The following is a 25,863-nucleotide window of genomic DNA, read 5'->3' on the forward strand; positions in this document are numbered from 1 at the left end:
CGAGTGTCTGGATTGATCAGAGCCTGGGGCACTGGTAATATTCTAATTACTTGTGGTCCGAATAGCAAACCGATTTCATTGATAAGGAGACACCAGGCCAGTCACCTGGATGAGAGGCCAGGTCCCCAGGGCTTCCTGGAGCAGCTCAGCATGAATTCTTTTTTTTTTTTTTTTTTTTTTTGTTCTTTTTTTCCGGAGCTGGGGACCGAACCCAGGGCCTTGTGCTTCCTAGCCAAGTGCTCTACCACTGAGCTAAATCCCCAACCCCCTCAGCATGAATTCTATACTTAACTCCACTGTACTTGACACACCTCATGCAGTATAGCTTCCCAGCAGGCCTCAGCAGTACGTGCCCTCAATCCTGGGTCCCAAGGCTTCATAACCAACCTTAGGTCACCCCACTTCTCAAGATCCTTGGAGTCTTCCGGGATTTACCTAGAGACCCCAAACTCTTCCTTTAGGCCTGAGACTGGGGGCAGGGGTGTTGGGAAGGGTGGGAGTGGCTGTCTGAGGTTCCTTCCCTCCTCAGGTTTTGTGGGATGACGGTTCTACCTGAATGTCCCTGCCGGCTTCCCACCAGGGCAGCAACTGGGATAGACGCCATGGTCCAGGGGCAGCAGCTGTATCAGGAACAGTAGCCCCTGTTCCCAGCAACCATAGAGGGTGGGTCTGGATCTCAGAGAAGCTCTGGAGGGCTGTAAAATTACTTGGGGTCCAATCTGGCTGTTGCGAGCTGGACCCCTTAGGAACTTTGAGTCCATCTGGGAAGAACAACTTCCTTGCTGCAGAGGAAAAGAAAGAGCCCAGAGTGGGAAGGAACATGCCAAGGTTACCCAGCCAATTGTGGGCTAGCTCAGGTCTGCTCCACTTACCTTCCTTCTCTCCCCGTTCTTTTGTCGTCTGGGCTTCACCAGACCACTAGGGCTTTCTATCAGACATTCACACTTCAGTACAAATTCATTTGCCAATAACACCCGGAAGCCATCAGTTCTCCCAGAAGAGCTGAGGTTTGGGCAGAAGGAGAGCTGCGAGTACAGGTTGAGATCTGTGGGTTTCTAAGCTGGAGGAAAAGCAGACCGGGTGGGTAAGAGGCCAAAAACTCAAAAGGATGTTTACTACGAGAGATCCGGGTGCTCCCTTCCTGCCCAGGGTCAGGAAAGGTCAGGAGAACGTGGTCCAGACTAAGTTTGGGCTTTTGATTGTAACAACTAGGGGCTGGCCTGGTACTCTCTCTGGCCCTCCTCTCACCAACCACATCTCTCAGTGCCCTCCCGACTGATGGCACGCCCAGCCCTGATGGCTTCTGACTGACTCTGTTCCAGCCTCTCTGCTTCCCTTGCTGCTGCTGCTGCTGCTGCTGCTGCTGCTGCTGCTGCTGCTGCTGCCTTCCCAGGCCCAGGTCACCTGCCACCTCTGACTACTCAGCCTCTGCCTCTAGCTTTATTATCTGAAGTTGAGCTTAGTAGTGAAGCAGAGTGTTCACCTAGCAGCGAGGTCCTGGGTTTAGTGTCTAGCTAGGGGGCAGGGTGGGGCACAGGATGGGGGAGGAGATGGGATGGACTGACAGAGACTGACTTACAAATCTTTCCCAGCAGCGCCCCATCCCCCACGCCAGCCAGCCTGATCAATAAGAGCTGACTGGGGGGGGGCACTTGGGGTACAGCAGGCAGGGGTGGCGCTGGGGCAGTGGCTGAAAGTTCACATCTTAGCCACATGCAAGAGGCAAAGAAGGGGGAAGGGAGAGGGGGGAGGGGGGAAAGGGGAGGGGGAGAGGAGGAAGGAGGGGGAGAAGAAGGGGGAGGGGGAGAGGAGGGAGGGGGAGAAGGAGGGGGAGGGGGGAGAGAAGGAGGGAGGGGAAGAAAGAGGGGGAGAGAGGGGAGGGTAAGAGAAGGGGGACAGAGGGGATAGGGGAGGGAGAGATGGGGAGAGGGGGAGGGGAGGGAGGGGGAGGGAGAGAGAGTGTGCTAACTGGGAGTGGTATGGGCTTTTGAAACCTCAAAGCCCACCCCCAGTGACCAAGCACACAGACCTATGAGCCTATGGGGGCCATGCTGGCAGAAACCATCACTTGTTTGTTTGTTTGCTTTCTTGTTTATGTGTATGGCTGCTTGCTGCACGAATGCCTGTGCACCATTTGTATGCCTGGTGCCTTTGAAAGCCAAAAGAAGTGGTCGGATTCACTGGAACTGGAGTCACAGATTATTGTGAGCCACCATGAGGGGCGGGCTGGGACCTAAAACCCAAGTCCTCTGCAAGAGCAGCCAGTGCTCTAACCCTTGTTGTAGATTTCTGAGACATGGTCTAGCCTGGACCTTGCTATTGTAGCCCAGGCTGGCCTCAAACTCAGGCCTTCTGCCTCAGCCTCCTGAGTGCCGCATTTATAGGCATGTACCACCAGTCCCTGCAAAAAGTACTTTTGTGGGGAAGAGTCTTAATGAATAGCTATTTATTTGTGATCTCGGAAAGGGCTTTGGATCTTACGGTGTGGGAGTCAAGAGTGACAAACAGTTGTAGACCTGAGTGCTGGAACTAAGCCCAGATCCTCCGTGAAGCAGGATGTGCTCCTAACCACTGAGACATCCCTCCAGTCCCACATGGTACCTTTTTTTGTTTGTCCTTTTGAGACAGGGTTTCTCTCTGTAGCCCTGGCTGTCCTGGAGCTCACTCTGTAGACCAGGCTGGCCCTGAACTCTGGGATCCTCCTGCCTCTGCCTCCCTAGTGCTGGGATTAAAGGCATACACTACCAGTGCCCAGCACATTTGAAAGATACCTTTAAAATGGTTAAAAATAATTTCCCTGTAGTTGGGCGTGGTGCCTCACGCCTGTAACCTGAGGACTCAAGAGAGCTAAGATATGAAGGTTGCTTTGACTTTGGGCCATATTGGGCTGCACAAGACCCCATCTCAACCACTCACAAAAGTATTTTACATAGTCTCATGGATCAAAATTATATGTGCAGTGTTATCAACTAATTCAAACAACATAAAATGTTTTGGTCTTCCTTTAGGCTAAGTAAGTGTATTTTAGGCTCTGAACACCTATGGATACAGAACACTGTGATTACTCATAGGTAACGGGCACGGAACTGGAGGGTGCATGGTGGGTATTTGAGAGATTCCCAAGACCCCACCCCCCCCAGGGCAGGGCCTGGGCTACAGCTAAGGTTACTGCAAAATCCTACATGCAGTTGGCTCTCTGTAGATGTCACCTGAGTGAGCAAAAAGCTGACAGGGACCGCAGCCCCTCCCAGGAGCATCAAGCCCAGTCAGACCTCACACAGGAGCTCAATACCCCATAGCGAAGCCTCAACTCTGAGAAGCAGGACACCCTGAGGTCAGGTGACATGGCGGGGCACGCTGGCCCTCTAGGATGCTAAGACCATTTTGTGCCACCGGAGGCTGTATCAGGACTGTATTTGGGAGAGCTTCTGAGCCACCCTGTGGCCACAGTGGAACAACAGCCAGAATTCAGTGTTTGGCATCGGTGCAGACAAAAGGTGGACCTTTGGCATCTTGCCCAACCACACCCACTGCCTGAGGTACCCGCACACAGATACCTCATTGCTCCCTGGACTGCCTATGAACCACCATGGCACCTGGTCAGTGACTGAGGAAAAGCAAGTGTAGATGGGAAGGAGGAACTCCCCAGGGAATGCCGGAGGGAAAGCAGGGCCTTCTGGGAGGAGAAGAAGATAAGGGTGCCACAGGCAGACCGGGGTTAAGGTGAGTGTCACCGGTTACTTGTATCCCAGTTGGAAGGTTCTGGAAGGTCTGTCAAGCCCAGCACCGGAGGACTGGGATGAGAGCCTGTGGGGTGGGGGGCAAAGGGAGGGGTTCACCTATCATTGTCGGGTGAGGTGAGGAGCCTTCGTCTCCTCAAACTATGGAAGAAGAAACTGAGGCACAATCTAAGTAACTTGAGGAAGCAAATGGGACATAAACCCCAGTGTTCAGGTCCAAGCTGGCACAAGGAGGGACAAAGAGGAAAGGAACTCAGAGGGAAGAGGAGACCTGAAAGACCAAAAGGTGAGGTGGAGGAACACTTAAGAGACCCGTGGGGCTCGAACCTGGCAGTGGTGGCGTGCACACCACTGATTCCAGTGCTCGGAATGGAGGCAGAGGCAAGCGGATCTCTGTGAGTTCGAGGCCAGCCTGGTCTACAGAGTGAGTTCCAGGACACTAGGGCTGCAAAGAGAAACCCTGTCTAATTAAAAAAAAAAAAAAAAAAAAAGGAGGGAGGAGGGAGGCAGGGGAGGAATAGCTCCTTTATAGGGGGGAGGGGAGAAAAAGAAAAAAATCTAAATCTAGATGGCTTCTCTATATGGCTCCGTGTTTAAGAACGCTTGGGCTGGAGGGATGGATCAGTGGTTAGAGCACTGACTGCTCTTCCAGAGGAAGTCCAAATCCCAACAACCACATGGTGGCTCACAACCATCTGTAATGGGATCTGATGCTCTCTTCGGGTATGTCTTAAGAAAGCTATGTTGTACTTACATATAATAAATAAATTTTTTTAAAAAGATGCTTTAAAAGGAAACCACTTAGTACCCTTCTAGAAGACCCAGGTTCGATTCCACAAACCCACATGGTGGCTCACAACTGTCTGTACTGGGGATTCCAACACCTTCTTCCGGCCTCAGCAGACGCTAGGCACACAAGTGGTACCTGGATATACATACAGGCAAAACACACATAAAGAGTAAATCTTCGGGGCTGGGGATTTAGCTCAGTGGTAGAGCGCTTGCCTAGGAAGCGCAAGGCCCTGGGTTCGATCCCCAGCTCCGAAAAAAAGAACCAAAAAAAAAAAAAGAGTAAATCTTCAAAAGAATGGAGGGAGGGAGGAAAGGGAGAGAGAGAGAGAGAGAGAGAGAGAGAGAGAGAGAGAGAGAGAGAGAGAGAGAAAACAAAAATCTTCAGTGCTGGGGGTGGGGCTCGGTCGGTAGAATGCTGGCATAGTTCCCATGAGGCTCTGGATTCCATGACCACACACACATACCAGGGAGGCATGATGCACAGCCCCAATCCCAATATCCAAATGGAGGAGGCAGGAAGGGTAGAAATTCAATGACATCCTTGGCGACATGGCAAGTTTGAGGTCAGCCTGAGCAACAGGACACCGTGTCTCAAACGATTAAACCAAAACATTAAAAAGAGAAAGACAGATGTGTGGGTGTGCACCTTTAATCCCAGGTCTTAGAAGGCACAGAGAAGCAGGCAGAGCTCGAGGACAGTTTGATCTACACAGCAAGTTCCAGCTACATAATGACAGCCTGTCTCAAAACATAACAAAAACAGAAGTCACTCGAAGCTTCCAGCACAGGTGTTGACGTGGCTGGTGTCACGTAGGGGCCAGGAAAGGGAAACCCGAGGGCTCCCAAGGGGCCGCCCGATGGAGCCATCCTGCCGGTAGTTTTTGAAAGAGGAAAAGCACAGTTGTTTTGAGGAATTTTGGCCGCCACCTGGGTACTCCGAGGACCCCGTGTCTGTAAGGGGTATGTGGGGAGTGAGAAGGGCCCAGATTGCCGTGGGTTTAAGGAAAGAAGGCTTCTGTGACAAACCTCTCCGTGCGCTAGTGACCCTGGCTGGCCTCCCTAAGGCTGACCACAAGTGTCCTCAGCCTACTCTGGCCTGATCACTCAACATCCATCAGCCGGCAGCTGTACCTTGCTAAGGCCACCCGAAGCCCAATACACTGTCCTCAGTTGGCTCCAGAGGCACAGCTGAGGGTCCTGTCCTTGTATGTTACTAGTAAAAATTCGTTGAAAAAGGTTCCCGCTCCGCTGCCTCAGACAGCATTCTAGTAGGGTATCCATTAAGGCGCTCCACTGCCGCCTGCTGGAAGACGGTGGTAATAAACGCCAACCCTACAAGGCGGATGGGGTGGATCCTCGCCTCTTCCCACGAACAGCATGTGCTTTGGTACCGTCTATGATCTGGAGAGCATCACCCGCCAGACTTGAGACCCCTTTTTCTCCTGGAAGAACACGGCTTGAAGCGGATTGTCCACCTCTCCTTTTGCCGCTTTTCAGCCAAATCTGGTTTTCAGGGGGATAAAACCACCGCCACGACTTTTTCAAATCTGACTGAGTTTACCTACACCAGTTGCCCCCTGAGTTCATGGCCACTGGTCCCCAGTTAGTGTCACTATTTAAATAGGTGTAGGAAGCGTGGCCTTGATGGAGGGAGTATGTCAGCGGGGACCAGCTTTGAGGGTTCAAAGCCAAGTTGCAGCTCCCATGCTATCTGCTTGCTCTTGTAGTTTAAGCTCTTTCTTGTTTTGAGTTGTTTTGGTCCTGGTGTTGTGGTTTAAAGAGTTCTTTATTTTTCTGTGCATCGGCCTTCTGCCTGCCTGCCTGCCTGCCTGGGAGGAGCTGCTAGATCCTCTGGAACAGGGGTCACAGACAGTTGTGAGCTGCCTGTCATGAGGTTGGTGGGAATTGAACTGCGGTCCTCTGGAAGAACAGCTGATGCTCATAAACACTGAGCCATCCCCAGCCCCCAGTCATGGTGTTTTATCACAGCAATAGAAAAGTAATACAATATCCATGAGGCTGGGGCTTCAGTCAGTATGCTAGCCCGGCAGGCACAAGCCCTCCGTTTGCTCCTTGCTGGGAGTGTGGGCACACACCTGTAATCCCAGTACTTGGGAGGTGAAGGCAGGAAGCTCAGAAGTTCCAGGTCATCCTCAGAGACACATCAAGTTGGCAGGCAGCCTAGTTCACATGAGAACCAGTATTTTTAAAATACCCACCATAAATGTAATGCGTGTAATTACGTGAGCAGTGTAGACGATGTCTATCTGCCCCGATGTGACAATATTGTGCTGTGTCCAGCCTGCCCGACCTCTCACTGTGAGTCTGTTCCCAATCAGCTGTGGTTAAAGCCAAAGGCTCCTGGGGTTTTCTTTCTATTTTATGGTGTTGGGGCCAAACATGGTTCCCAGAGACCAGCAAGCTGGAGAAAGACGTGCTCTTCCCAGACTGTGCCCCGGCCTTGATCCTGTACTTGGGGGAAGGGTGTGGGGGAAGGGGGATGTGTTCTTACCTTATCTTTCAGTTGAACAGAGCTGCTTGAAAGAACAGGGGAGGGCGGGGGATGGACTGGGAGGGGAATAAAATCTGGAGTGTAAAAATTAACTAACTAATTAATTAATTAATTAAAAAAGAACAGGGGAGGGGGCTAGATGGCTCAGCGGTTAAGAGCGCTGACTGCTCTTCCAGAGGTCTTGAGTTGAAATCCCAGCAACCACATGGTGGCTCACAGCCATCTGTGATGGGGTCTGATGCCCTCTTCTGGTGTGTCTGCAGACAGCTACAGTGTACTCACATACATAAAACAAATGAATCTTTAGAAGAAAGAAAGAACAGGGGAGGGGAGGGACCTGCTGGGTGGGAAATCTTAGTGGTGACTGGTATCCCTTCGGGGATTTGCTGTAAACCCTCCACCCCTGTGAGCTGAAGTTTCCCACCTTGTGGTGGGATCAGGGAGGGAGGCATGGGTGTTGGGATGGGGAGAGTCCCAAGGTGAGGAACGGTCCTTATCTGCTTTACAAGTTTCTGAATTTTTTTTTTCAATATTTTTTTTTTTTTGAGCTGGGGACCGAACCCAGGGCCTTGCGCTTACTAGGCAAGCGCTCTACCACTGAGCTAAATCCCCAACCCCAAGTTTCTGAATTTTTAAACTTTACCATTTTTGTAGAAGGATTTTGGAAGAAAACCAGTAAGATACAACTGAGCTGTCTGTCCCACGCTGTCTGAAGACTACATTTTTAGCCCCAGTCCTCAGGGGCCATCTGCTTTCCTCAGCCTCTGAGAGACTGCCCTGTACCTTCCTCAGAGGGTGGGGATACCATCCTGGACCTCTCTGAACCTGGAAACCTGAACCAGGTTTAGAACTCTGCCCCACTTCTACCCAGATGACTCAAATGCGAAACCTCAGGGAGCGAGGTCAAAGTAGCGGCTTGAGGGAGGGACGTGGTAGGTTGTCTGGTCCCCACTGTACTTCTTAGGGTCCACATCCTCCACAGCTCTTCCCTGGAACACCAGAAATCTGCTCCAGTCTACTTACTGCAGAAAAGGTAACTAGAAGAAAGTTGTTAGGTTTTTTGTTGTTGGTGGTTTTTTTGTTTTGTTTTGTTTTTTGTTTGTTTTGTCTTTTTGCCTTTTCTCCCCATTTCTGAATCAGTAAAGACCTTATCTTTCCCAACTCATTCCTTGGAAATAAATAAATAGTTTGGCTCAAATCAAAATCAGTTAAAAAAAAAAAAAAACTGCCGTGGCTTCCCATGCTATTCAGAGCAGAAAGCCAATGTCCTCTGTGTGACCCCAAGCCTGGTGACCTCTCTGATCCCCTCTCCAGCCATACTGCAGCCCTAGGGCCATTGCCCTGTTTCTTCTCTGCCTGCAGTGACCAGTGACCTCCCTACAGGCTTGCTGACCTGGACTTTATGGGATTCATCTTGCCTGGTCATCCCATTATAAGGCATTTATCTACCTTTTTTATTTTTCCTGAAAGTAACTGTCACAGTCAAAATATTTGATAATTTGTGGCTGGGGAGATGCCGCATCAGTTAAGAGGCCACATTGCTGTCTCACAGAGGACCAGGGTTCGGACACATACACAACCATATACATATACAGATGTCCCCCAACCACACATACACGTACACCCCGTATACATGATTAAAGATAAAAATGTAAAGGAATAGGAACTAGAGATGGCTTAGTGGTTAAGGGTGCTAACTGTACTGAGGTTTCCCAGCATGTGCGTGCTGTCTCAACTGCCTGTAACTCAAGTTTCAAAGAATTTTATTTTCTCTTCTGACCTCCCGGGCTCCTGCAAACATGTGGTCCACATAGATATATCCAGGCACACACATACACAGAAAAAATAAAAATGGAAACGAAGCAGGAGGGATGGCTCGGCAGTTAAGAGTATTAGCTGCAAAAAAAAAAAAAAAAAAAAAGTATTAGCTGCTCTTGCAGAGGATCCCACAATCTCTAACTCCGTTCCCAGGGCATCCCACGCCCTCTTCTGGCCTCCGCGGGCACCAGACATGGTACGTTTGCATACATACAAGCAAATCACCCACACACGTAAAATAAGTTTAAAAAACAAACATTAAAAAAAGACGTGGAGAGCTGAGCTGAAGAGGTGGCTCAGAGGTTAAAAGCACTGACTGCTCTTCCAGAGGTCTGAGTTCAATTCCCAGCAACCACATGGTGGCTCACAGTCATCTGCAGTGGGATCTAGTGCCCTCTTCTGGTGTGCCTGAAGACAGCGACAGTATAATCTTTTTTAAAAAAGACGTGGAGGAGGAATAAGATTTGACAGCAGTACAGCCCCTCCATCAAGCACCGACCAGATTGGCTCCAGTCGTTGGCCCCGCCCCTTCTCGGGTTTCTCTTCCTTTGCAGAGGGTTAAGCTACTTCCGGAGGCCTTCGTCCCGCCCAACGCCCCGCCCCATTCCTGAACGCTCTCTTACAGGTCTGGTTAGTTGCTCGGGTCCCTTCCCGATGATCACGCCCCTTCCGGTCCCGCCCGGATGTCCAGGCCCCGCCCCTTCGGACTCTACTCTAGGTTTGCGGGTTACCTCGTTGCCAGGTTTCTTTTCGCGGGCTGAGGGGCGCTCCGACCCCGAGTGTCCTGTCCGCCGCCCCGCCTCGGCTCTCCGCTGGCGAGGCCAGTGTCGGACGCCGTGGCCTCGGCCAGGGCGACGCCATGGGCGACCCTGGAGGCCCCCGCCCGTCTCCTCCTGCAGGCGCTGCAGGCCGGACCCGAGGGTGCGCGGCGCGGGCTAGGGGTTCTGCGCACCTTGGGCCGCCGCGCTGAGCACTTCCCTTGGGATAGCTTCCTGGAGGCGCTGGGCCGCGCAGAGCCCGAAGTGCGGGGCCCAGATGGCCGCCTGGAACTGTGAGTCCCCGCCCGTGGTCCCCGCCGCTTCCCTCCTGCTTAATTGAGTAATTAAATCAGGGTTCCACGTAGCCCAGGTTAGACTCGAACTGCTGCAGCCATTCCCTCGGTGATAGGGATTACAAGTGTGCGCGCCAACCCTGGACACCCATTTTGTCAGGCAGAATTCTAAGTGCAGACTGATTTTGTTTGCTTGCTTCCCTCTCCAGTTGCCGAGTGCATGGCTCTAACTCCAGCATTCAGGAGGCATAGGCGAGCGCACCTCTCGAGTTCTAGGGCAGCAGAATGAGACTCTATCTCATAAGAAGAATAAAAGGCGTGTTGTAGTGTTGCACGCTGGTAATAACGCTACTCGGTAGGCAGAGGCATGAGTTCAAGACCAGCCAGGGTGACATAGAAAGATCCTGTCAAAAAACAGTAAAAAAAATTAATAATAATAATAATAATAATAATAATGTGTCTCTCCAATACAGGTGTACTTATGTCAAGTGGACACCTGTGTTAAAAATACAGGCCCTGGGGTTGGGGATTTAGCTCAGTGGTAGAGCGCTTGCCTAGGAAGCGCAAGGCCCTGGGTTCGGTCCCCAGCTCCGAAAAAAAGAACCAAAAAAAAAAAAAAAAATACAGGCCCTACGTCTAATTTCAGGAAGCTGAGACAGGAAGATTGTTTCAGGTTGGAAGCCTAGGCTGCACAGGCCAGCAAAACTAGAGGCTTACAGAGCTCTTGTGAGTTTGAGGTCAGCCTGGCCTGTAGAGGGAGTTCCAGGGCAGCCAGGCTATACAGAGAAACCCTGTCACTATATATATAATATATAATATATATATATATATATATAATATATACACACACATATATAGTATATATGTATATAATGTATATATATATATAATGTGCATATATAATTTTTTCCTCTATTATCCTCATATGCCAGGCACCTCTGTGTGATAAGAACCCTGACACGGGGTTTGAGGGGTCAAGGCCAGCCTGGATTACATAGTGAGAACCCCTCACCTCAGAAAACAAACCTTTGATTGTTCTTAGGACGCCACTGTTGCTACGGTTGCCTGGAGTATGCCGGAAGAACCTGATGTCCTTGCTGCTGGCTGTTCGATCCTCTTTACCCGAAAGCGGCCTCCGCTCTGTGCTGCAGCTTGATCAGCAGGGCACAGCATCTACCTCTGATGCCTGGCTCCACGCCCTCAGGGAGCTGCTGCAAAGGGATGTGGGGCTTGGAGTCTCTGTGGAGGGATCCTCCCCATTGACCGGAAGCTGTCAGTCACATCTCCGGGACCTGTGTGGGCGGCTGGGCCAAGGTGGGAGGGGGCTGAAACCGGCCCTGGGTTCTGATCCTGAACCAGAGGGCAGACTCTCACAGCTTTCTGGGAAACGGAGGAAAAGGACCGAGGGAGAGACTGCCGGCCCTGAGTTAGAGAGATCCCCTAAAAGGTTCCGGGGTTGTGAGGAGGAACAGGAAGAGGTGGTGGAAAGAAAGGAAGAGAGACCCAAGCCAGAGTCTTCGGAATCAGAGTCAGATGCAGGAGGCGTGTTGCCTGATACTGAAGTCGAGGCTCCGGAGGCTCGCCCGGGCGTAGCAGAGGCCGAGAGTCCAGCTAAGAGTGTGGAGCTCCCCAAAGTTGTCCAGGTATTGGTTGGGAAGCTGACTGAGATGCATTTTCCAGCAGGGTCCTCTCTGTAGTACGTGATCCGGGGATGAGGGGTGGGTTGTGGGGGGAGTGTGGCTTCCCCTCCCCAAACTGATGGGGTTGGGGAGGGAGTTACTAGGAGCAGGAAGCACCTGTCCTGAGGATCTAGGATGTGGGGTGGAAGGGTTCAGCTCCTGCTGCTCTGCCTGGTGGTGTGAGTCACGCCAAAAGCCAGCCAGCCCATACCCGGTCTACCGACCCCATTGAGGTTAGGTGCCAAGACAGCAGTGGGCGGGGCGTCACACAGGCCTTCAAGGTGTCAGGCACCTAACTGCTTCTTCTGAATTGCCTCTGGGCGGCTCCCGTTGGTCTGTGCTCATGCTCCCTTGAGAGGTTTTAAGTGAGTGCCTGCTTGTCCTTGTGCGTACCACATGCATGCGGTGCCTGTGGAGGCCAGGAGAGGGCGCTGGGTCTCGCAGAGCTAGAGTCTGCGTGGGGATTGGCGATTGTCAGCAGCCCAGAGTGGGGAGCGGAGGGGCCCTGCTGCAGTACCGGTCAGCCTTCCATGACTGTGCTCTCTTCCGCAGGACCAGGTGCCCAGGCTGCGGCAGCTGCTGAAGGCCTTGCAGGAGGTGACCGGCCCTCCCCATCCACCACGGCCCTTCTTCTGGCTTCTCTCTGTACCGTAGCCATGCCCAGGGAAGCCCTGGATCATGGAGCCTGGCATGGGGCTGGATAGGAGGGAGATCCGACAGACAGTCCAGGGCCGAGTTTGGATAGGCTGTCATGCCTCGATGAGGTCCTCTGGGACTGCCTTCCAAGAGTAGCCTCTGTGAGCAAGCGCTCTGCCGGTCCTCATGGAGGATTTGCCTTCCCAGGGGCTGGAGGGGCTGGAGGAGCCCCCAGTGGACCTGCAGTTTCTTCACGAATGTAGTCCCAGCCAGGTGAGACAGGCCCTGCCCTGAGGTCACCTCAGCCTCGAGCATTCTCCCCTCTCTGGGAACATTCTCTGCCTCGCTGGGAGGGTTACCATGAGCCGGCTCCCCCCACTGTAGCGTCTCCCCTGCTCTGTGCTGCATAGCCTCCCTCACGTCCTTGCCTGCCCCTTTCCGTTGCCCATTGGGCTTGCAGCCTAGCCGAGGCAGCTGAGAGTCCTTGGTGTTCCCCACCCAGATGGAGTCGCTATGCAGCCAGCTACAACTGCCCCAGCTCCCGGACGGAGGCCTCCTGCAGCTCTGCAGCCGCCTGCTGGGTCTCACCCCAGCCCTCAGCATCAGCAATGCCTCTGTGCTGGCCAGGAGCCTCTTTCTTGACCGGGTGGGCACAGGGGGCACCAGAAGGCCAGGGGCAGTGGGGATCCTCTGAGTCCTCGGGAATGGGGTTGGGAGAGGGGCAGAGAGGTGGGCTTCTGTCTCTAGGCCCTTGTACCTGTAGTTTCTTTCTTTTTTTTTTTTTTTTCGGAGCTGGGGACTGAACCCAGGGCCGCGTTCTACCACTGAGCTAAATCCCCAACCCCATACCTGTAGTTTCTTACAGCCTGGGCCCCGGATGGGAGCCAGTGTGATCCTAGATACAGACACGTGGCTTCTCCTCCAAAACACGGATAGCGGGATAAAACGGTCCTGAAGGGAAGATGTGACTTTGTCCCCTCCCTTGTGACTAGATCCTCTCCCTGCCATCCTCCGCCTCCAGGCTTCTCAGAGCTGCCCTCACCTCCTTCTGTGCCAAGTACACCTACGCTGTCTGCAGGGCTGTCCTCTGTCCCTTGTTCCAGGACCCAGGCATAGGTGCGTGCAGAGCCAGCCCCAGGCCCACACTCCGTGCCCAGCACACTTCACCCCAAGGGACCTTCTGGGAGTTGGGGGTTCAGTGCGGTAACCAGTTCCCTCCCCGACATCGGGCATCCTGGCCCTCGCAGCCTTCTCCCGCCCTCCCCAGCCCTCTCCCCTCCTGTCTCTGGCCCAGGTCCTGTGCAGATGGAGTTACTGTGTTCCCTCTTAAAGGATGAGTCCTTGGAGCCAGACATGCAGGTCCAGATTCTGGGGTAAGTGTACAGACTTTGATACCCTGCATGCACACAGGGATGCACGCCCACCATGGCACTGGGCTCTAAACCTGCCTGGTGCCCTTTTCTCTGGGCCCATATTGGGTGGTCCCTCTGAGAAGTAGCTCAGCTTAGCTAGGATTGGCTGCAGTGGTTAAGAACGCTGCCAGAGGGGTTGGGGATTTGGCTCAGTGGTAGAGCGCTTGCCTAGGAAGTGCAAGGTCCTGGGTTCGGTCCCCAGCTCCGAAAAAAAAAGAAAAGAAAAAAAAAAAAAAGAACGCTGCCAGAGAGCCAGAAAGATGTCTCAGCAGTTAAGAGCACTGACTGCTCTCCCAGAGGTCCTGAGTTCAATTCCCAGCAACCACATGGTGGCTCACAACCATCTGTCATGGGATCCGATGCCCTCTTCTGGTGTGTCTGAGGACAGTGACGGTGTGCTCATATAAATAATGTTAGAAAAAACCCTGCTGCCAGAGTCAGGCGTGAGCTCAGTCTTGACCTTGTTTATTAACTAAATAACGCTCACGCTTATTGGTTTATTTATATTATTTATTTTTTGAAGCAGGGTTTCACGTAGCCCAGACTGGCCTTGAGCATAACTTTGTAGCTGAGGCTAGCCTTGAACTCCCACTATCTATGATCTCCCACGTGCTGGGATTGCAAGGCACACAGGCCTGACCTCCTCGCTCCTTGACTCTGAGTCTGGTAGTCGCTCTGTGGGGTTTTTCCAGGTAGTCTGTGTGACAGATAGTAGCTACCGTGAGTTCACAGAAAGTCGGACATCCAACGTACATGGTGTTGCTCAGTGGGAGAGCACGTGTGAGTCCCAACACAGAAATACATAAAACATCTCTAGTGTTTAAGTGCTCAAAGTCAGGATTAAATTTAGGCAGTAGACTCAAAGAATGGCTGGGCGTTAGTGGTATAGGCGTGTAATCTCTCCCTTGGGAAGTAGAGGCAGGAGGATGAGGAGTTTGAGACTAGTCTTGACTACATGGCAAGCATGGGGCCAGCCTGGGGTACACAGATCTAGGGGCGAGGGGGGGGTGGACAGTCAAGCACCTGAGAGTTTGCTGTTCTTGCAGAAGAGCTGTTTGCCGCCCAGCATCCACAGCAGGTGGCTCACAGCTGCCTGTGACTTTAGCTCCAGGGCCTCTGACACCAGTCACCTTCCTGGTCTCCTGAACTCACGCAGCCACACGCAATTAAAAAGAATAAAATTCTTAGAAGCAAGCTAAGCACCAAGTCAGGCTGGACCGAGGACTCAGCAGATAACAGTGCTCGCCACCAAGACCCACCCTGTGGGTCTGACTCTTAGAACCCACGTGGTGGACCCCGGATGAGCGCAGCCGAAATAAATAGGAAACCAGGTCCCACAGCAGACGTAAACCACAAATGGTGCTGGCTCCTGTGTCAAATTTCAGCACTCAGGAGGAAGTGAGGCAGGAGGATTGCTTTGAGTTCCAAGCCAGCCATTTTGGTTATCTAAAACAGGGTTTCTCTGTGTAGCCTTGGCTGTCCTGAAACTCACTCTGTAGACCAGGCTGGCCTCTGAGATCCATCTGCCTCTGCCTCCTGAGTGTTAGAGCACCTAGCATTGTTGTTGAGTCTTTTTATCAAAGGGGGAAAACATACAAACAAAGAAAATCAAAAGCCAGGGAGCTAGAAAGATGGCTTAGGGGTTAAGAGTACTGACTGCTCTTCCAGAGGTCCTGAGTTCAAATCCCAGCAACCACATGGTGACCTTAATGGTGTCTTCTGTGCAGGCAGGTCCTGGAGCTGGCCTGGAGGGAAGAGACGTTCCTGGTGTTGCAGGCGCTCCTGGAGCGGCAGGTGGGTAGGCTCTGGGTTTCAGGGTTAGGCAAGCAGGCCGCTGCCTTATACCTGTGTCGCTGATAGTGACAGAAGGCCCTGCAGATGCAGGCAGGGACAGACAGCTGACTCGTGGTCAGCTAGCCCTGTCTTGTAGTAGTACCTGCTTTAGGGCTGGCGTCTCCTTTCTCATGCAGCCCAGGTTGGCCTAGAACCCCCGTGTGGTGGAGGGTGACCTTGAACTCCTGGTCATTCTTCCTCATGCCGGGACTACAGGTGCCACACCACAGAAGATCACAGGTTAGAGTCACAACTTTAAAAACTCTCTGACTCTGTCCCAGGCATCAGACTCAGGCTCCCTGGTTCAGAGAAACAGCACCCAGTTAGGTCAGCGCTCACATTTTGCTGCTTAGACAGCAGGCTTTAAACTGGCCCTGTGTACCTGCTTTTTGTGTGTCTGCCTGGAGTTTAACTCCATGCTATACATTACCGTGCCGTATTTTTTTTTTTTTTTTAGAGTTATGTTTTATTTTGTCTTTTGAGATTTACTTATTATCTATACAGCATTCCGCCGGCATGTATGCCTGTGTGCCAGCAGAGGGCATCAGATCCCGTTACAGATGGTTGTGAGCCACCATGTGGTTGCTCGGAATTGAACTCAGGACCTCTGGAAGAGCAACCAGTGCTCTAACCGCTGAGCCATCTCTCCATACCATGCCATAGTTTATGTGATACCAGATCCTGAACCCGGGGCTCCATGTATGCCGGCCATAGGCTCCATCAACATAGCCACGTCCTCAGCCCTATTGTCTTTTAGTGGTATATTTTGGCATTTTTCTAATTGCCACCAAAAATTCTCAGTCATTATGTCATCGTCATCATCGTCGTCATCGTCATTTGTGACAGGTTCTCATGTAGTCCAGACGGCCCTTGAACTTACCATATAGACACGACCTTGGGCTCCTGCCCCGAGTCCTCGGATTATTGGTTACAGCACCATTCCTGGCCTCTCCCATGGTTCTTTTTTTTGGAGCTGGGGACCGAACCCAGGGCCTTGCGCTTCCTAGGTAAGCGCTCTACCACTGAGCTAAATCCCCAGCCCCGTCAGCTATCCTTCTTGCTGTGATAAAATACTTCCCAGAGTCAAGTTGAAGATGGAAGGCTTGGTTTTGGCTCCCAGTTTAAGGGTACAGCCTGTCATGTTGAGAGGGGCTTGGGGCAGGAGGCTGAGGCTGCCGGTTACACTGCGTCCACACTCAGAAAGCAAAGAGGTGGACCCCGGGCTCATTCCGCTAGGGTCCCCAGCCCGTGGGATGGCGGCTCCTAGATTCAAGGAGGACCTTCCTTTAATGGAACCCTGCCGGGGATGCCCTCAGACACACCCAGAGGTGTGTTCCTACGGCGATTCTCAGTCCATCAAGTTGGCAGATAAAAGATGGAGCAGCGTCACAGTGGCTGACCGCGGCCACTTATGCCCGAGCCTCCTTCTCTGAGAGTAGAGACGGTGTGGGGAGATTTCAAGATGTGGAGCGTGAAGTGCTGACTGTTAGTGGTCCTCCGTTATCTGACCGCTGCCTGATGCTGGCGGTCTTCCGTTAGCCTGAAGACTGGCGGTGCTTCCTCAGAACCTCACCGCAGCCTGGCTTCCATCAGACTTCAACTACTGAGGCACACTAGAGTCGCCGGCTCCCGGTGGCCCTGATTGAGCCTCTGCGAGGGCGGTTGCTGTTCTGTAAGACCTGCACCTGCTAGCTCATGCTAGCTCGTGCTAGCTCCTTATCTCCTCCTCAGTGTTTGGTTGAGCTGTGGTGTCCAGTTGTGGAGACAGCTTGGTGTGTTAGCTTTCTCTTACCATGACAAATACCTAAGGTAAACAGGAAGAAAAGCTGGCTTGTGTCCACAGTTCAGAGGCTTCTATCTGTTGTTGGCTCCATTGCTCCTAGACTTCTGTGAGGCCCATCATGGTAGAAAGAATGTGTGACAGATAGGCTGCTCTGGTAATGGCAGCCGAGAAGCAGAGAGAGAACGGGCCAGGTTACCACCTTTAGACAAACCCCACCTCCCAACACCTTGCCCTGGGACCAAGACTTATAACACTTGGGTTTATGGAGGAACATTCTAGAGCACTCTGTTAGGAGACACCTGCTAGGAGACAGAGAGCTTGGGGTTGACGCCGTCCTGTGACGCTGTCCCACGTCCCATTGCATGCAGGTGGAGATGACCTCGGAGCTCTTCAGTGTCTTGATGCAGAGGCTCTGCAAAGAGGGGCCGGCAGCCACCACCTCCATGGCCTATGCCAAGCTGATGCTGACGGTGATGACCAAGTACCAGGCCAGCGTGAGTGTCGACAGGGGCTCGTCCAGCTGGGAGCTCCCCACTAGTATGTGGGGCATGGGGAAGTTACAAGAGCCCAGCTTGCTGGCCTTCCCCTTGAGCTGTCCCTGTCTCCAGCTCATGCCCGGGAGGAGCCTCGCACAGGCATTTGGTGACAATGGAGGGGGGCAGCCAAGCCTTGTTGGGGATTATGACTGGGGGTGGTGAATGCATGGAGCAGGCTGAGGCAGGGGACTTGCTCTAAGTTCAAGGCCAGTCTGGGATATGCAAAAATAAATAAAGGAAGCTAGACATGGTAGTGAACACCTTTAGTCTAAGCACTCGGGAGGCAGGGGCAGGAGGATCTCTTGAGTTTGAGGCCGGCCTGGTTTACATAGTGGGTTCCAGGATAGCCGGGGCTATGTAGGAACTCCCCCCCCCAAAAGAAAATAGTAATAATAATAAAAAGTGGGGGGGCTGGGGATTTAGCTCAGTGGTAGAGCGCTTACCTAGGAAGCGCAAGGCCCTGGGTTCGGTCCCCAGCTCCAAAAAAAAAAGTGGGGAGGGCTAGGGATATAGCTCTACTGGTGCTGGTCTAGCTTAGACAAAGTCCTGGGCTCAATCTTTGTAAATTGGATATTGGGGCAGGGGCATAAAATCCTAGCACTGAGGTGGCAGGAAGATCAGACGTTCAAGGCCAGCCTTGAATATATGAGGCTCTCTCTTTTCTCTCTCTTTTTTAAAAAAGGATGTGTTCAAAGCCAAGCTCTGTACATAGCAAATTCAAGGCCAGTCCATGTTATAGGAGAGGTTCGCTCCCATCCCAAAACGCCCAAAATGGCCACTGGCTGGAGCCGGTAGAACGCTGTTCCTTGCAAGGGATGCAGTGTAAGCCAGAACCGACCTTCCTGGGGATCTGCAGGTAGCCAGGAGCCAACAGTGTGAGAGCCTGTTTCCAGCAGACCTGGAGCTCTCTGCCTGGCCAGGCTGACGGACCAGTGAGCTTAGGGAACCCCCGTCTCCTAAACCCGGGTCGCAAGTCAGACACATGTGCCCAGATTTATGTTTAACCCCAATGTATTTATTTATTTTTTAGATATCCCTGTATGGGTGCGCTCTCTCTCTCTCTCTCTCTCTCTCTCTCTCTCTCTCTCTCTCTCTCTCTCTCTCTCCCCCTCCCTCCCTCCCTCCATGTATCTGTGTACCACGTGCATGCAGTGCCCATGGAGGCCAGAAGAGGGCATCAGATTACCTGAAACTGGAGTTAAGAGTGTGGGAGTGTGGGTGCTGGGAACCAAATCTGGTTTCTCTAGAGGAGCAGCAAGTGATTTTAAATGTGGGATGGTCTCTCCAGCCCCTGGTTCTAATTTTTAAAATTGCGCTTTAATCTATGTAGTTTGTGTGTGCACTTGTAGGGGGCCAGAGGACAAATTTCAGAAGTTTGTTTTCTCTTTCCACTACGTGGGTCCTGAGGTCAAACCCAGGTGGCCAAGCTCGTCAGCAAGCTTCCCTCACCTCTGAGCCAGCTCACTGGCCCAGGCTTCTCGGCCTGTCCTGAAGGCCCTGTGTGGGTCATGGGCTAGGGAGCTCTTCATGTAGACAAGATCTCAGGTAGCTCAGGGTGGCCTTCGATTTGCTATGCAGCCCAAATGGCCTTGAACATCTGATCCTCCTGTCTGCAGCTCCTGAGTGCTAGGTCACATGGGTACACTAGGATGGCCTGGTTTCTGCAGTGCTGGGGATGGAACCCAGGGCTTCCTGCTTGTTAGATTCTGTACCTTTGGCTAGCCTGACCTCTGTGTAGACCAGGCTGCCCTGAATCCTCTGTGCTGACCTGGTTGGCCTCAAACTCGACTGCCTTTGCCTCCTGAGGTGGGGTTAAAGGCTGAGCCACTATACTGGGTTCAGCCTGCTCTTTTTTATACAATCCAGGACCCCCTGGTCAGGGGTAGCACTGCCCATGGTAGGCTGAGCCCTCATAAGTTACCCGGCAACACAAAAATGCCCCACAGGCGGCGTGACAGAGGCAGTGCCTCAGCGGAGGCTCCCTCTTCACCCAGCTGTGTGAGCTTGACAGCCAAGATGGGCCGTCATGCAGGTCACCTGTTGAAGTGGAGTCTGAACCGCTGTGTGTGTGCTGTGGGGCCTCTGGGTCCTCCACAGACCTCTCTGGATCCCGGAAGAAGGGCTATCCGCCAGAGGCATCAGGACTCCGCCCGTCTTCTTTGAGGAGTGGGGGTTGGAGAATGGAGGTGCGGATTCCGAGCCCCGTAGAGGACATAGGAACAGGCCAGAGAGAGAGAGACAGAGAGAGAGAGAGACAGAGAGAGACAGAGAGAGAGACAGAGTGAGAGAGAGAGAGAGAGAGAGAGAGAGCGAGCAGGGTCTGAGGAGGGCCCCAACATCTCTCCTTATCTGTAGCCCGGGAGGGTCGTGAGTGTGGGTGAATCACACCTGAAACCCATCTAGCGGCCGGGTCTGCTTCGAGCTCCACAGCTGATGGCTCCAGGCCCTCCTGGCGCTGGCTTCACCTCCAGAGGCAGAAAGTTTCGGTGACTCAGGCGCCTGTCCGCCTCCTTCCGTTCTCCTCCCTAACAGTGGAGTGCTGAGGAGATGGGGAGACCCGGCTGCTGCAGTCCTGACCTGATTCCTTCTCTCCAGATCTCACAGCAGCAGAGTCTGGACCTGGCTGTGGCCCTAGAGCCCAACGCCACCTTCCTGAAGAAGTCCCTGCAGGCAGCCCTGAGACATCTGGCCCGCTGACCACCCACACCCCAGGCTGTGCAGGGGCCATCTTGTCTCCACAGAGAGCAGAGAGGAGGCCCTGGCTGCTCCTCCACTCCTGACAACATCTCGATCCAGGGCCGGTGGAGGATGAGCGGGAATCTTTCGTGCTCATGTGTGTGTTGTGACCCCCTTCTGAACTGAGTAATTCTGTAATGGTTCTTAATAAAGAGAAGACAATTCATCCACACCGGGTGGCTCACCCCTGTCATCCCAGCCATCAGGTAGAGGGAGGCAGGAGGACCAGGAGTTCAAGGTCATCTTCAACTGCACAGCGTTTGAGGCCAGCCTAAGCTATGTGAGAGAGATCCTGTCTCAAAAACGTTTGTGGGTGCAGCTGAGAGGTGGCTGGAGGTGGGGGCAGGAGACTCCCCCAAAACTGCGTTAACAGCTTACTATGAGACAAAATGGAAGGCAAGGACTGGCACCCCAGGTTGTCCTCTGACCTCCACCTGTGTGCGGGGGCATGTTTGTGTCCCAGAGGGTACACATGTCAGATAGATGAACTTCAAAACCAGCACCTGTGTTCTTAGACGGGCGCACTTTCCCATTAGGTATAGGCACCTGAACCCCCTTCACTCCCTCACCCCTCCCGTCACATCAAGGCCTCGGGACCCATGACTTTGTTTTAAAGCTGGTCCTGGACACCAGAGTCTTTTTTTTTTTTTTTTTTACAGATTTATTTATTATATATGACTACATTGTGGCTGTCCTCAAACACACCAGAAGAGGGCATCGGATCCCATTACGGGTGGTTGTGAACTGCCATGTGGTTGCTGGGATTTGAACTCAGGACCTCTGGAAGAGCAGTCAGTGCTCTAACCAGTGACCCATCTCTCCAGCCAGACACCGGAGTCTTACGCCTGTTAGGCTGATGCTGTACCACTGAGCTCCGTCTTCAGCTGCAGCTAACATTTGAGCTGGGATCTGAGGATTGTCTAGCCTACCGTGGGCTGAAAGGGGAGCAGGGGTGCCTGCTGCAGACCTGTCTGACATCTGTCTTTCCACAGACCTGAGCAAGTACCTCACTCAAAAAAAAAAAGATTTAGCACACAGCTGGGCATGGTGGCGCACACTTTAAGCCCGGAACTCAGGAGATAGAGGCCAGTGGATCTCTAATTCAAGGGCAGCAAATTCTAAGAGAGTCGGGGGTACACAAAGAAACAAAAGTTCACCACACTGACGTGACTGAATTAGCCCAAGAAAGTTCAGGGACAACATCCTCCTACCTTAGCCCTGCAGTGGGTGGGGAACAGAGGTCTCTGGGTACTTCTCAGACCACAGCTTCCTCTGAAGTCCTGAATCCCCTGACGCAGGGAGGGGAGGAGGGAGGGAGGCCAGTCCAGTGAGAAAGTCTGGTTTCTGAGAAGGAGACGATGCAGGGTACAGAGGCAAGGGGAACGATGCGTAAGGGACAAACGTCTCTTTCCAGTGTGAGTGGCACTCGAAGCTCCAACCTGCCTGCCACTTAACTCCACTCTGACCCTGGCGCGAACCTGCTTTACTCTACGTGATGCGTGCTGTGTATGTGCTTGGGTGGAATGAACCCTTCTCAGATCTGCCCCCTGCTAATGGTGGGTGCTGGCCACATCTATGACGTGTTTCCAGAGAGGGTGGCCTGGAATGAGTCACTCCAGATTTGAAGGCTTCCTGCAATGATCCTTGACCCCGCGCCTCTCTATTCACTGCAAAGACGGGGGTCAGGCACCAAGAACGACTTTGTTTGAAATGCCAACTAATTGAGAAAAGACAGTGTGGGAGGGGGCGTTTGTTCAAAGTCCATCATGCCTGGAGGCTGAATCCGGAGCAGTTTATACAAGATGGCTAGGGCGAGACTGGTGGGCGCCTTCTCCCAGGTTACGCTTAAACGAGGCGTATCTGATCCTAATCCAGTCACAAGATGCTTTCCAGTTCTGCAGATCTCAGCAAGGATCGTTTCCTCGAGCTATTCCTGTCATCCGTGCCTCAGTCCACAAGTTGGTCCATTGCATAATGCACGGCTACAGGGAGCAGCCGCCCAGTGGCTCTCCGGGGCTCATCACCAAACTAGGCGATGAAAGAGAACGCTTCCACTGGTGACTGTGGAAGACATGGGACAGGCAGAAGATAGACAGCGGGCAGAAATCCGATCCCAATGCCCCAGCTTCGGCCCCAGTCCCAGTGCAGAACTGCCAGCTGCTCCTAAAGCAGGTCTCACGGTGCAGCCACGTGGTGGCGCCCCCTAGCGGCCTCACACAGCAGCGCTTCTCCGCTTTGGCTAAGCGCGGAGCCGGCGGAACGAGCCATTCTCGCGAGAGCACGAGCTCTATTTGAGCGCCTGCGCGAAACCTTCTGCCTTCTTTTCCGGTTCCCGCAGCCGCAGCCATGAGGTAGGTAGTTATTCGGGGTACTATCCGCCGCCATCCGTGCACCCGGCTGTCCCGCGGACTCCCTGCGGCCCGCTTCGGAGGCTCTCCCGGCGGCTACCCGTGTCGCGAGCCTTTTCCCGGCATGCTGTGGGCCTGTCATCCGGCCCGGGGTCCAGTAGGGCCGACCCTGAGCACCCTTGCTTCTCCCCAACAGCAGCAAAGTTTCACGCGACACCCTCTACGAGGCGGTGCGGGAAGTCCTGCACGGGAACCAGCGTAAGCGCCGCAAGTAAGCGCGGGCCTCCCCGGGCGGGACGAGCAATCCTGGGCCAGGGCGAGCAACCCCGGGCACGGCGAGCATCCCCCGGTTCACAGCTCCCCTTTCGCTTAGGTTTCTGGAGACGGTGGAGCTGCAGATCAGCCTGAAGAACTACGACCCTCAGAAGGACAAACGCTTCTCGGGCACCGTCAGGTTGGCACCGCTCTGACCCCACCCAGCCCTCAGTGTCCCGGTGTGGCCTCCCCGTTGTCGCTCTGGCCGAGCCCGAGGCGGGCACGGGGACACTGACGTGCCAGGGTAGTTCAGGAGTCCTGCTACGGGCAGGCTCTCTGGACGGACCCCCACCCTGGGTCTTAAAACAAGAGGGGAGGCGTGGGGAGGCCTCGGCCGAGCCCGCCGGCTAGCCTGAGAAGCCAGGCTAGTGTCGCACAGACCTCCGGGTAAGGCTCGGGGCTTGCTGCTACCTCAGATGCCTTCAGCCTGTTGGGCGACTCCAGCATCAGGCATGACCTGTTGTGTCTCTTCCCCACCCCCTGAACGCAGGCTTAAGTCCACCCCTCGCCCCAAGTTCTCCGTGTGCGTCCTGGGGGACCAGCAGCACTGTGATGAAGCCAAGGCCGTGGATATCCCCCACATGGACATCGAGGCGCTCAAGAAGCTTAACAAGAACAAGAAGTTGGTCAAAAAGCTGGGTAGGTGTAGCTGGACTGATGTGTTGGGGGAGCTTGAAATGAGCTGGGGCTCACAGGGGCTGACTCGAGGGCGGTTCTCCACTTGCTGGCTGGCTTGCCTTACCTGACCCGAGACCACCTGCCCAGGAGTGGCACCAATCAGTGTGCTTCACATCAGTTTGCAATAAAGAAAATGCCCCCTCAGGCCAGTGTGATGGAAGCCTCAGGTGTGTGCAGCTGAGGTGTTTGGTGTTTTAACCCACAGAGGGCTCACAAGGGCCTGTGACCCTGGGTGGTAGCCCCTATCGACCATGATAGGTGGGATATTTAGTAGTCAGGCACTGGAAGGCTTCTTTTACCTGTGGTGAGCTGGGCAGTAGTCGTACCTGCTTTTACACACAGAAGGAAATAGCTCCATCTGTTTCTTTAAAAGTATTCGGGCGCAAGGCACTGGGTTTGGTCCCCAGCTCCGAAAAAAAGTATTCGGGGAGTCAGCTTGGCTCCAACTGACAGGGGTTGAAGGTAACCCCCTCTCTGTATCCTCAGGTGTGTCCTTAAGTTTTCCCAGGCCTGTTGGGGGCTTCTCAAATAGCTGGGCTTGGCCCATCTTTGACAGATTTTGAGGTGCTTTTTTACCCTTAAGATTTTATTTATGTATATGAGCAGGCTGTCATCTGTCCTCAGACACACCAGAAGAGGGCACCAGATCCCATTACAGATGGTTGAGAGCCACCATGTGGGTGCTGGGAATTAATTGAACTTGAGAGGTCTGGAAGAGCAGGGCTCTGACTGCTGAGCCTTGTCTCTGGCACATATATTGAGACACGTTAAATGCTGACTTACAGTAAATCTAACATGACTGCTGGGAAACCAAGGGGTGGGGGCCATCACAGCCCTTCAGTGTACGCCGTAGACCAGGGATTGTGGGTCATCCTGGTCTAAGAGTTATGTAAGGACTTGAGTTATTCAGTGGTCATGAGTCTGAGCGTTGTTTAGGACACTTTTCTGGCCTGGTCCTAAGTATTCCCATGACCTCTCCTAGCCAAGAAGTATGATGCCTTTTTGGCCTCCGAGTCTCTGATCAAGCAAATCCCACGTATCCTGGGCCCAGGCCTAAACAAGGCGGGCAAGTTCCCCTCCCTGCTGACACACAATGAAAACATGGTGGCCAAAGTGGATGAGGTGAAATCCACAATCAAGTTCCAGATGAAGAAGGTCAGTCTGGGCTGGGGGCATCCACAGCGGGGTCCTGGGAGTAGTGGGTCCAGGTTCCTCTGGCATGGTGTCTCAGGGTGGCCCTGGGCTTCACCTGGATTTTAAGCCTGGTCACTGGGGGAAGAGGGACAGGCCTGCACGTACACACATGCTCAGCCTGGTGGCCTTTTCTCTCTGTGTAGGTGCTGTGTCTGGCCGTTGCCGTCGGCCACGTGAAGATGACCGATGACGAGCTAGTCTACAACATCCACCTGGCTGTCAACTTCTTGGTGTCCTTACTCAAGAAAAACTGGCAGAACGTCCGGGCTCTGTACATCAAGAGCACCATGGGCAAGCCCCAGCGTCTGTATTAGGACGCTCCAATAAACCTTGTTGCTGCCTTCTCCCTGTGGTCTGCTGTGATTAGGGCTGGGTTTGGTGTGCCAAGGAGGCGCACAGACCGATGGGGGGGGGGTCTGTTTAAGTGGTGTGACAGTTCATCTGGACTCTACCCGTAAATGCAACCCAATGAACAAAGCTGTGGTAGGATTTAGAACCTTTTCTAGAAGGTGAGGTTCCCAAGCTAATTCCAGTGTGGTTTTTCTCTCTGAGCTGTTCCCGGGTCTTGGGACTGCTCATTAATTAATGCCCTCAAGCACTTAGCCATTTGTGCAGTGGGCATAAGAGTTCTGTTACTGCAGACTCCAGGTAACACCCATCTTGGGCAGTCCCCCTCAAAGCTAAAGGGACTTGAGATGGGCCATAAACCTGTAGCTCTAAAAGCAGGACCTGAATCCTGTGGTTTTAGCAGGTGGGACAGTTTAACATGTAAGGTTCATTCAAATCGCCTTGTAAAGGCA

At 53.2% G+C, this 25,863-nt stretch overlaps 2 protein-coding genes and 1 long non-coding RNA gene across 16 annotated transcripts; 2 read left to right on the plus strand and 1 right to left on the minus strand.

Annotated features, from left to right (window-relative positions):
• Positions 1-154: 154 nt before the first annotated feature.
• LOC120098961 (uncharacterized) lies at positions 155-11,115 on the minus strand. Its single transcript, XR_015645619.1, has 3 exons — positions 10,940-11,115; positions 873-1,060; positions 155-782 (listed from the first exon to the last, which is right to left on the minus strand). It is a non-coding gene; the product is annotated as an uncharacterized LOC120098961 (long non-coding RNA).
• On the plus strand, positions 3,590-20,700 carry Fance (FA complementation group E). 13 transcript variants are annotated; one of them, NM_001191718.1, is given in 11 exon segments: positions 3,590-3,599; positions 9,625-9,913; positions 10,956-11,556; positions 12,145-12,189; positions 12,436-12,501; positions 12,731-12,874; positions 13,221-13,344; positions 13,523-13,601; positions 15,368-15,434; positions 17,625-17,750; positions 20,388-20,700. In NM_001191718.1, coding segments are annotated over 11 exon segments (1,653 nt in total). In that variant the 3' UTR covers positions 20,490-20,700.
• Positions 20,701-22,843: 2,143 nt separating this feature from the next.
• Positions 22,844-25,407, plus strand: Rpl10a (ribosomal protein L10A). 2 transcript variants are annotated; one of them, XM_087598396.1, is made up of 6 exons: positions 22,844-22,879; positions 23,073-23,147; positions 23,250-23,578; positions 23,682-23,830; positions 24,852-25,024; positions 25,207-25,407. In XM_087598396.1, exons 4-6 carry the CDS (start codon positions 23,773-23,775, stop codon positions 25,375-25,377), a joined length of 402 nt encoding a protein of 133 aa, XP_087454522.1. In that variant the 5' UTR covers positions 22,844-22,879; positions 23,073-23,147; positions 23,250-23,578; positions 23,682-23,772; the 3' UTR covers positions 25,378-25,407.
• Positions 25,408-25,863: the final 456 nt, after the last annotated feature.

The sequence above is a fragment of the Rattus norvegicus genome, chromosome 20, assembly GCF_021556685.1.
Source record: "Rattus norvegicus strain SHRSP/BbbUtx chromosome 20, alternate assembly SHRSP_T2T, whole genome shotgun sequence".
Lineage (NCBI taxonomy): Eukaryota > Metazoa > Chordata > Mammalia > Rodentia > Muridae > Rattus > Rattus norvegicus.

What these genes read in the sequence shown, in the direction of transcription:
- Fance (XM_087597377.1), top strand. Translation starts at nt 11,002, where the DNA reads ATGTCCTTGCTGCTGGCTGTTCGATCCTCTTTACCCGAAAGCGGCCTC. An exon ending in TGCTGAAGGCCTTGCAGGAG is followed by an intron (nt 12,190 to 12,435) that starts GTGACCGGCCCT and finishes TTGCCTTCCCAG; the next exon opens with GGGCTGGAGGGGCTGGAGGA. An exon ending in AGGCGCTCCTGGAGCGGCAG is followed by an intron (nt 15,435 to 17,624) that starts GTGGGTAGGCTC and finishes CATTGCATGCAG; the next exon opens with GTGGAGATGACCTCGGAGCT.
- Rpl10a (XM_087598396.1), top strand. Translation starts at nt 23,773, where the DNA reads ATGGACATCGAGGCGCTCAAGAAGCTTAACAAGAACAAGAAGTTGGTC. An exon ending in GAAGTTGGTCAAAAAGCTGG is followed by an intron (nt 23,831 to 24,851) that starts GTAGGTGTAGCT and finishes GACCTCTCCTAG; the next exon opens with CCAAGAAGTATGATGCCTTT. An exon ending in TCAAGTTCCAGATGAAGAAG is followed by an intron (nt 25,025 to 25,206) that starts GTCAGTCTGGGC and finishes CTCTCTGTGTAG; the next exon opens with GTGCTGTGTCTGGCCGTTGC.